Source organism: Vanessa cardui, chromosome 18, assembly GCF_905220365.1.
Source record: "Vanessa cardui chromosome 18, ilVanCard2.1, whole genome shotgun sequence".
Lineage (NCBI taxonomy): Eukaryota > Metazoa > Arthropoda > Insecta > Lepidoptera > Nymphalidae > Vanessa > Vanessa cardui.
In genome coordinates, this window is record NC_061140.1 from 807,792 (window position 1) to 819,378 (window position 11,587).

An 11,587-nucleotide genomic window follows, 5' to 3' on the forward strand; every position below is an offset into this window, starting at 1 on the left:
AAGAATTGATGTCAATATTATTGATCAGGGAATCCTGTGATGGACATTATTTAAGCATCTATAATGTTATCTCCATTTGTATTGTATATTATGTTATCAACAAATTAAATATATTTTATGTGCCTTGAATGAAAAGTTGCCACCAGCCAGCCGGACATTGGTGAAGCGTTATGGAAATCCAAAAACCTGCTCAATGGGTTTACAGTTTGATCAACTGTGTAACACCTATTGGCTTTTATATCATTTATATTTTTATATTATATCCTTTTTTTGTATGAAATGTAATAATGGTCCTTTTGTTTTCAGCCTCCACCAATTCCTGGAATGCGTCCCCCGCTGGGATCTCCTGGTGGTCCGGTCCCGGCTCCAAAGTCCTCAATGGGTTTCGTGATGCCCATATACACTATCTGCATTATTGTATTCTTCGTCTACACTCTCAGTAAGGTAAATGTTTATTACATTACAATAATAATTATTAATTTATTTATGTGACGTAATTTCTTTACGTTTTATGGTCTCCTAGTACTTGTCCTGCAGACACAAGGGACATAACATCTTCATTACATCATGTTCCTAATATTGGTAAGCCACTGGCAAAATTGGCAAAAGTAAAAGTTGCTGATTCTTTGTAGTGCCTGGGTCAATTTGTCAGTCTTATTACCTCTTTCAAATAAAAAGAAATAAATAAATATTGTATACATATATCACGGCCGTTTCGGTTAACGTTAGCTATCATAATAGTTATATGCGAATATGTACATTGTAGTTATGATCGCCTGGTGTAAACAATTTGTTTTAATAATTTATTAATTTTCTTAGATACTTTTTAAACGTACCGGTGCGCCGTATGATCCTGTTGCGCCCGATCCTCAATTCCGGAGAAGGGTGTTCAGGGATGATTCCAGGACGTCGCCAGACAAGCTGGGTAAGCTGATCAAAGACATTTCGATTTGACTAGTCCCGCGTTGCGAGTCATCTGTTTTTAATTCATTTCTAAACCAGTAATGATGAGATGTACTTGTTTCAAACTGGACTATTTCCACGTCAATTCATACTCAAATTATTACACGCCATAAAGGCACTCACAATAAAATTATATATAGATAGTATACTTTAGAACTAATCCGTAAGAATAAACTCGATACTCACGCAGGCTCCATGGGTGTGACGTCACTCATGATCATTTCACTCTGAAAAATTTAGAACTCGTGCAAGATTGGTAAACTTATTATATGTTACATCATCATCCTGCCCTTAGCCCAGGTAGAAACTCAAAACTCAAATTGCTTTCTTCAATATAGAAGTATTACACTTTCTTATTGATAGTCAATTGAAACAGTACCACCGGTTCGGAAAAGAAATTACCCTGATCTGAGAAGAACCGGCGAAAGAAACTCAGCGGGTTTTTTTTGTCTCAAGTATTATATAAACAATTTAAATGAAATGAAATAGCCAGGCTATCGTTTCATTCCCAAGGTGTGCTATCGATCACAAACTCATTAATTGTATAATAACCTTTTGCACACAAGCGTTACTTTAAATTTGGCAGATGGTGTAACATATAATAATGATGATACACATAAAAAGTTTAACCTTTAAAATTTACTGTAATCGCGACAAAAGAAGATCACTTTAATTCTTAAATCTCATTTCATATTGACGTTTTTTTTTAACGCATGCAGGACACAAAGAAACCGACACAAGTGAGTATCGTTTCGTATGTATATATAGTTGTGTATTTATTTTATTTTGTCGGTAATCAATAGCAAAGAGTTAATTAGCTTGAGCCGTTAATTAGTTACTATTCAGCGATAAGCGTTATTTAACAACGTTATCACCGTTTCTCATAACGTTGTAAATATTGTAAAGAATTTTTATCGGAGTTTTTGGTAAGTTATATAATTTGGGAAAATTGTAATAATTAATAACTGTTATGAAACGTTTCCGTTTCTTTTCTGATTCAATTTCGATTATTGCTCACAAAAAATAATATTTTCTTAATCGTAAGTGAGGGTTAACTAAAGTAGAATCGGTAACGATATTATCATTAGAGAGTAATAATAAGCGTTAAATGAATAGGTACACGTTTGAAAAGTAAAAATTACGTTACGTCTACGATAAACAGACAATGTAATAAGCGCATTGGCATCTTCAGTTTTCATTCAAAACGTTATCAAAATCATTCGTTGTAATATAACAACGAAACGTTGTACTTTTTTTTCGATTGTGGAGATTTTAAAAGGAACCAATTATAATTGTATCGTGTGCTATTCAGTCGGATGTCGGACCGACTTCTTGGGTAAATTATAAGATATTGTCACACGTTTTGTATAACGCACGAACAACAGATTGCCCCGAAACTAAATAATATTTGAGATTGGCAATTTGGCAGTATAGAATAGTTCATATCTAGTCGTTCTATCTGTTTAGATATTAGCACAAATTATGTTAAGGCATAAAATGCAAATATAACTATACAAGGCGTTTTCTTCCACTTGGTCAGAGAAAACACAGAAAAACCACATTCTTATATTTTACACTGTCCTAAAATCATAAGTGGTTTACATAGTTTTAGTTGGAGACTTATGTACACTTTAACACTTTTCAAGAAACTTTCGTTTAATACAAGGTATCACTTACGACTACAACTTTAAGATTACACTATTAAGAAGGACATTTATTTACTTTCATTTGGGATGCGCCCAAAATAAATCGCGACACCTGGCAATATTACAACCAATATTCACACTTCAATTAGTCTTAAGTCGATTGGTTTGATAAATATATGGTTATTGCGATCCACAATTATAGTCAGTTAATAAAATAGTAGGACTAAATTAGTATGATCTGGGCATATTAACAATTCTTAGTCGTGGTTATTTGTTTTTTTTTTTTAATTGTCGGCAAATGATTTACAGCATAGGGTCCAAATACAAACAGTTTTTGGGACGGCTTTCGTGCAAATGTAAAGTGAACACCACACTGGGTTGTTTTTTATCATTTACGTTAATTTTCCACTCTTGGTTAGTCTTTACCCTGTTGGAGATAAGATTTTAAGGCGATTTCACCACGTTGATTCAATACTAGTCGGTGATCGCTTTAAGCTTTTATTGTATTTACATTCCAAATGGGAATATCCAGGGGACGAGGAGTTAGCGGCTCTGAAGGCGCGTCTGGCCGAGACAGAGCGCGCGATGCAACGGATCGTGGGACAACTCGCGAGGCGCGACGCGGTACATAGCTAGACACCACTGATGCGATTCGATATGCCCTTTTTCATTTGTTAGATTTTCTTTGCTTTGATGTTCTCCTAGTATCTATGTCTGTATGACATGTCTTGACTGTAGTTGATGCCTTATGGAAAGTATATATAATATGACTCTCGAGGATGTTGGTAAATAAATTTTCAAGTGTTTGCCTATATGACCTTGAGACATTCGTGACAGCTTCGCGATAATCTTATGTCCAATAGAAGCAGATTTTTATGATCCAAAGATTGACTGATAACCTTGATTGTGGCTTCACCGATTGAGACGATTAGTGTTGCCATAAATTTCATGAAAAAAGTATAATTTTAAATAATATACTGATGAATACAAATATGTATTTCAATCGATAGAATGGAAAAATAAAATTATTTTTATTCAAATATTATTGATATACGACTTTAAGTTTAATTGTTATTTACAGTTTTTTTTACACCAGATCAAACTATTTTTTTTATTTATTTACAAGATTTTATTAAGCTTCACTTTCAAATATTGCTGGTATGCGTAAGATATTTTAATATATTTTTTACATAGCTCACAGCCACATAAACGATGCAGCTTTTTTTACACATTGTGCCGGCCTACTGGCATGTGAATTGTGCATTGGATAGACGATTTTTTATTTTTCTTACAACTTTATATATTTTCAACGAGAGGACTATCGAATCGTAATCGTATTGGTATTGATTTTATCAAAATATTTCTCTTTTACTCAAAGTGTTAGAAAATTCTAAACCTTTTAAAACTTTGCCAAAAAGTACTTAAGTGTTATCCTTAGATGTTTTAATATTAACGCTTGAGGCATGGTGACGGTTTTATTATTGTTTTTTTTTTTTTTAATGTAGTTGAGAGATTTAAATAGATTTGATTTTGATGTTACTTTACTACTAGTGCTAATTATTATCTTAAAAATCGTTTGGAAATTATTAATTACTGGAAATACTACACAGTAAATGATTTTCAAATAAATGCTCTTAAATAAGTTGATGTTTTCAAAATACATAAAGATAAATAAATTTGCATAACGTTATTTTTAAATTAAAACGGAATAAGTTACGTTATTTGTTCATAGTTCGTATCACCAACGTTAATTTGAATTCTAAGAAATCCAAAAAACGTTGTTCGACGTTTTTAGGAACATATAATCATAAATTAATTATTATTATTTATAAAACTATGATATTACAATAAATTTACGCTAAATTAGTTCGAATGCAAATTCCCTCTAAGATTGTTATATTGTAATAAACGCGATCCATTCCACGACCCAAAGTTTGGCGTCAATCCAAAATGCAAGCAAGTCCAATCGTCCGATGATCAAGCTATTTTCGGCTTAGCGTCCTTCGTTATACGTTTTTGTGAAAGTTTATTTTTGTCTGCATACAATCATTACATAATATTTTGTTTACTTTTTGTCCAAAATGTCATGAACGTTATTCAAATCAAGGTTTCGGGAAGGGCTAGCGGAAAAAATGCATAAAATGTAATAAGTATGATCTAAAGTCATATTTTTATCAAATTAGTTACAGGAACTTGGCCAAGGTCTCTGATACCGAAAGTATTACTGATTAGGGTTTTTTTTTGTAATTTTGTAATAATTATCGAGAAATAATATTGAAGCAATACAACCCAAGGAATAAATTGGTGTTGCTATTTTAATTTTTCTTTGTAAATTTACTAATTAATCAATTTTATTTATTTCGTAACGATTATAAACATTTCAATTTTATAATAATGACTAATAATTAAAATGTATATAAATTTTGCGATGTGCTTGGGCATGACACCCAATTATAAAGCATAACCAACAAAAACGATCAGTCCCAAAAAACAAAAGAAATACATCTAAAGTAAATACTAATTCAGTACTTGTGGCCGACAGTTGTATCGGCCATATCTGGTCTGGTAGCGGAGGTCCAACAGCAGATGGAGGCGAGCTACACACAGAACCAGCAACGACAGGTCTTTGCATGACATTAAAGAATTGGACGTGGCTAACACCTGATCTTCTTCTGGATACAAAATAAATATAGTAAAGATTCCAAGTCGCGATTTCGCTCATCTTAATTAGAAGCATCTAGCGATGGGTGGTTGCTTAAAATTAGATGATTTCTTCCTTTGATGAACCCATTAATTTACTTTGCTATGCCTGTGCAAGCCTGTCTGAGTAAATACCACCTATTTATCAGATAGTCCAAGTTGAAGAGTGAGCAAGTGAAACTAGAAGTACATGTGGTCGGTGGAGATAACTCACCATAAAATGGGTCATTATTTTGTGTATCCTTCTTATGTGTATTCGAATAAATAAATAAATTGAGAATCGATCTTGCATAATAACAATCGCTCATCGCTGGTCTGTATACATCTGTGTAGATAATAATCCGCGCTTGATAATAATCCGAAACTATTGCGGTGATTATTTTTGTAACATACGTATCCGGTTAAAGGGTCAGTTTAATATATTTTTGAAGTCGATTATTTAATTTCCTTTTCACCGTTATTTTTTGCTTGCCTTTGGTTTGTTATATTGATTTTTGATAACATTTTTTTTATCATCCTCATTGTATAATTTTCATAATCTATTCTTTCTCACCTGTCCTTATATATTTAATTTATAACGGCGTAATTTAAACATGGAATAACAACGCGCTTGGCACACTTAGCTTCGTTTTGACGATAATTCCTTAAAATATCTTTGGCATTACAATCATCAGAGAATTCGTAATAGACGTAGAATGCCTCTTTGTATCATTAAAATTTCCTTTTAATTTCTTGTCATGCTTCATATTTCCAAGTCGTTTGCTGATCATCTGTCTGTTTGTTCTGAGCTACCTGACTTTACCTAATAAACTATATATAATAATAACACTTATTTACATAAAACATCTAAAAGTTATAAACAAGCAAACGTAAATACTTAGTACGTTAATCATTCAGGTATCGCTGAAGCCTAACATGATAAGTACAATAATAACATTTACAATTGTATAAATATAACCAAACAATAAATACATCATTTCACATAACAATACCAAGATAATAATATCGAAGGAACTTGGCTTACTTGAATCGTGATAATATTCCTCAGATACTGAATATGTGTAGTGTATTTAGTGTGTAATCTTTTTGGTTGTTATGCCATTCGTAGAATTAACTGAGCCCTCTGTTATTTTTTAGTGTGAGTTTGGTATAATTGTTGTTGCTCTTAGACGATGTGCTTTCCTACATTAGACGTTTTACATAGACATTAGATTTTTGATATGCTGCTTTTGATTTTTTGAGCTTTAACGATCTGTATTTAAATGTTTAATAAAATGATTTGAATATTTATTTATAGGAAGCGCTGGATAACGCTCGCCCATACACAAATGGAACTGTTCTTTTGAACAGTGGCCCGGTTCATATTGTAACTAGTGAGTATAGTGATCCTCAAGAAAAAACTCCAGTAGCACAAAAAGATAATGAATCCGTGAAAAAATCTGATCTCGATTCCGAAAAGCCTGATGTGGTAGAGAAAGTAGTAGAAAAAGAAGAGGTGTCGTCAAATACAGTAAAACCCAGGAGGACCTCTGATGATTACGAAACCGTTTGGTGTGGAGAAGACGAGGTGCCTATAATTGAGCCTTCGAATTCACCTGAATCTCCTGTCGCGGTAACGAGCTTTTTCGGATCAGAACCAAATCAGCTCGATGATATCAAGAATAACGCTGAAGTCCCAACGAAACCCAACAATGCAGAAACACTAAAATCAACGCCAGAAGATGAAGTTCACACAGAAGAGAAGGAAGAGAGTGATACGTTCTTAGAACTCTTTCAAATATCCGAAGGAACGGAATCCAGTGCGGGAGATAACGCTACAAAGTTACCGGAGGACTTTTTGAATGAGATTAAAGCAGAGCAAGACAGAGAGATGGAATTCACTCCATTACCCCTAGCAGAAATTGTAGAACAGCATCGTATGCACCATCCTGAAGATATGGACAACGTAGAAAGCCAAAGCGTGAAGGTAACTTGAACGAATGGAGGTTTAAATAGCGGCTTTTCCCGCGTAGAATATAAATATAGTTACAAATGAACGTAAAACAAAACGTTTAACCCTTATTTCACCCATTTAGGCGTAGAAACACTCCTCAGTGGGTATCACGATATGATATTTTATAGGTGTAGATCGACAGCCAACAATATATGTTTTATGCTCCAAGTTCATCCCCTTTTTCAACCCTATACAACACTTTTTTCCGATTATAAAGTAGCCTGTGTCATTTCTCAGGCTTTAGACTATTTGTGTACCAAATTTCATTTAAATCGGTCCAGTAGTTTGGGCGTGAAAATGAGACAGACATACAGAGTTACTTTCGCATTTATAATATTAGTATGGGTTAATAAATATTTAGACATTAATTACCTTAATTTAACATTCCAGGTGGTAGGTATGGAAATGACCGCTCACCCAGCGGACGGCGGCGCCTGGCGGGTGGAGCCGCCGCGCGCCGCTCCGCCGCCGACACCGGTGAGCGCTCATGTCACTGTGCATATTGTGCAAACATTATATGAATGATATGATGATAATGATACGATCTCATGTCGACACTGTGATCCATCAAACTCTACGAACATTATTTGACATTTTAAATTCTATTGATTTCAATTTATATATATAACGATTGCTATTATAATAGCGGTATATTATTTTCTTGGTGGTAGGGCTTTGTGCAAGCCCGTCTGGGTAGATACCGCCTACTCATCAGTTATTCTATCGCCAAACAACAGTACTCATTATTGTTGTGTTCCGGTTTGAAGGGTGAGTGAGCCAGTGTAACTTACAGGCACAAGGGACATAATATCTTAGTTCCCAAGCTTAGTGGTGCATTGACGATTTTGGGAATAGTTAATATTTCTTACAGCTTCATTGTCTATGGGTAATGATGACCACTTACTATCAGGTGGCCCATATGCTTGTCCGCCAACCTATACCATAAAAAAGCGGCTATTATCAAAGTTTTACCTCAAGAGAAATGAACCATCAGCCCAGGGCATATTATAGTCCTCAAGTATGTGAGCAAATACAGATGCTCTTCATCTTCTCTCACTCTCTTTATCTCATCAGATGGATGGAAAATCAGACTGACAAACAGACCCAATTGTTTTACGTTTTAAGACCATAAATATTATAAAAATTTATCACTTTGACCTTCAGCTTTACACCATACCTGTTAAGCCACGACAATCATATCTATACTCGTAATATATGAATTTATAGAAGTCGTTGTGTTGTGGCGCCATCTATTGGCGAGTTACAAAAAGTAGATAGAATAGTATTTCCATGAAAAACTTTAGACAACCAACGGACTTGACAACCACCCTAACTAGACCACCATACAACAAGACTGCCATCGGGTCCAATATGGACCCTGACCCTTTGGGTCAAAAATTAATGACACGGTAGCCACAGGCTACCGTAGAGGATACGCCCGGGTAAGGAGGTTCGCCTCGAGGCCCGCACCCAACCCTGGCCTAGGCCAAGGTGGAAGAACCCGGATTGTTCCATGAAAAATATCATTAAAAAGACAATTGGACCAATGAGGCCCTATCCCTATAGGAATTATTGACTCGGTAGCTGTAAGGTACCGTTGAGGAAATACCCGGAAATATGCAATCATATGTAATAAAATATTTTTAATAATTCTTTCGTCATATACATATGTATAATTAGTTCGGAAAAAAGTATTTTTATGGAACACTGTGTCTCTTAATATTATTATTATTAAAAATCCAATTATTTGTTGTACTATTAATGTAGTGGCAAGTCTAGCTTAGAATTATATTATATCAAATACTGATTACTTCTCATACCGTGATTGTACTCACATGTTTTTCATTCCATCCATATTGTAGTAACTTAGTAGATAGCACGGAAATTGCATTTTCGAAACCTATTACCATACATCCAATGTTACCTTGAATAAATGTTCCTATTAAATTCTGAAGTATTCATTCCTACTAATTTCTCTTTCGACTAACAGTAGTATACGTTATTGCTAACTCATTGAATGAATTTAATGACATATTTTTAGTAACATCTCTTGAGGACAACAGCTTTCACCATTATTTCCACTTCGAATTGCACACACATGCAGGTTGTCTGACGATGTTAACCGATTACTGTAAACAAAAACAAAGCACTTCAAATCTCGGTTATGCTTACAAAGATAACATTTTAGCCTAAAGTTTTTTCAAAACTTTTTTTAATGGCAACAAGATTATTAATGCGTCCTTATTATATACAGATGTAGCTGATTTATAAAGCAATCAAAGAATCGAATAAGAATTAAATATAGTCTGGTAATATTTTATACAAGTACAGTACAGTTAATGTACTTTAATATGTATTTAATGATAATCAAAAATTGGCGCCCAACGTGGTACCAGTGTCAAGTTAAACAATTCAAGACATAATTACTTCATGTTATTGGATATCTGATTTATATAACAGCACAGAGAAATCTTTAATTCCAGCACAAACCTGAGGACGTGAAAGCTATATTCCTCGACACGGAGATCCCCCAACAGTCGCGAGTTCTGATATCAGAGTTTGCTGAAGACAGGACGAACAAACCAAAGCCCAACAAACATGCGCCGGTGAGTTAGTTAACACCTCTATTATTTATTCTATTGCATTTTTGGTAGCCTTCATAAGATACACTTTTCGAACGTGTGAGTTTCATCTGCGCAATTGCTGGGTTAAGGCTTTTACTAACACGCTGTACCATTACACATTGTTGGATGGGTAGAATAGATTCTCATCCTACTTATGCACATGTAGGATGAAACATGCTGATGTAGACTCGATATTTTCCTTCGCCGCCGAGCAAAAGGAGAAATATATCAAAATATATAGGACCATATTATATGCAGTCGCTTGACTATTTATCTATCATGCGTTAACGAACTTGCTACTCTAGTCCAAATCGATCTAGAAGGTCATCAGCATCACTAATGTACATTTTAACATTCCAGCTGGTCGTGAGCGGGAAAATGACACTGTCGTTGATACAGGATGCTCCGCGCGACACGCCTGACAGAGACTTGGGTGAGTTTTATTCGATAACGAATAATGGAGCTGTATATATACAATCTAAGAAGTTTAATCGAAAACCTATGCTACCACTTCCACGTGTGCCCTAAGGCCTAATACCTAATGAGTATTTATGAAGTCGTTATTAATTTTAAATTAAGGGGCTTATATTAAACATCTACTTCAAAATAGATTGATAAACTGTTATACCTGTACATTGAAATAAAAATTGTCGAAAATATTGTGGTGCTCGTCTTCAGGCCACTTCCTAAAGCAATTGCCGTCACTGTCTTCGCACATTGATACTAGGGTTGTTGAGGAAGTGATTATGAGGAAGAGGAGGAGGAAGAGGATTTTTAGAACGCAAATTTAGAGGATGCGGATGAGGATGAGGATATTTTTCGAATAAGAGGATGCGGATGAGGAAGCGGCAGAGAGGGCGGATTAGGAAGATAGGAAAATATAAATACTAGCGGACCCAACCGAAAAGCCGTTGTCCTGTCTGTACATAACATACATACATACACTAAAAAAAGTGCAGTCTTTATATCTTTATTAATTACTTAAATCAAATATTTTATCAATCAAAATAAAGGAATTAAATACTAATAAATAATCAAAATTAATTATAGGGAGGTTTTTTTTGTAAAAAATAATTTGGACGCTGTTTCCCCTGACAACCGGTTTCTTAGCTCATTATATACTCGTACTAATCCAACACTGCTAAAACGTCGTTCGCTGGGAGAGGAGAGGAGGAGAAGATAGGTGTTGCCCTAAAGCTCCCAAATATTTCGGATCATTTTTCCACCATAAAAGACTGTGTTCATGCATTTTAATTAGTTTTTTTAATGTCGTTATTTAATAGTAGCTCTGGTAACACGCACCTCTCCTCTATTGGTAAACGTGGAAGCGGTGGCTATGGGGCAGAATGTGTCTACTACAGCTCCAGATTCCTCATAAATTGCTCTTAAATTTTGAGGAAGCGATAGCGGAAGAGGATTTTTAATTTTTATTTATGAGGAAGCGGTATCGGTTGAGGAACCCAAAATATTGCGGAACTTTTGCATTATGAGGAAGCGGAAGAGGAATCCTCAGCAACCCTAATTGATACGCTCATATTGATTTTTATTTTGTGGTCTTTTCAGAATCTACGTTGGATGATTATACCACAGCAAGCGGCCTTACTCAACCAGTTGCAGAGGTAATACATTATTTTAAATAGTACTAGTATTATATATATAAC

The 11,587-nt window shown here is 34.7% G+C and overlaps 1 protein-coding gene across 7 annotated transcripts in view; it reads left to right on the forward strand.

The window, feature by feature from the left end:
- The window catches only part of LOC124537183 (resistance to inhibitors of cholinesterase protein 3), a 37,951-nt gene that overhangs the window by 23,878 nt on the left and 2,486 nt on the right, over positions 1–11,587 (forward strand). For 4 of the 7 annotated variants that reach the window (XM_047113913.1, XM_047113914.1, XM_047113907.1 and 1 more), the window contains 9 exons: positions 307–444; positions 820–925; positions 1,683–1,703; positions 3,142–3,233; positions 6,607–7,275; positions 7,693–7,779; positions 9,786–9,908; positions 10,287–10,359; positions 11,490–11,545. In XM_047113913.1, coding sequence (XP_046969869.1) covers positions 307–444; positions 820–925; positions 1,683–1,703; positions 3,142–3,233; positions 6,607–7,275; positions 7,693–7,779; positions 9,786–9,908; positions 10,287–10,359; positions 11,490–11,545 — 1,365 coding nt within the window. Of the gene's footprint in view, positions 1–306; positions 445–819; positions 926–1,682; positions 1,704–3,141; positions 3,234–5,151; positions 5,232–6,606; positions 7,276–7,692; positions 7,780–9,785; positions 9,909–10,286; positions 10,360–11,489; positions 11,546–11,587 lie in introns of all 7 variants that reach the window. The other 3 variants (XM_047113909.1, XM_047113910.1, XM_047113911.1) reach the window with 3 other exon arrangements.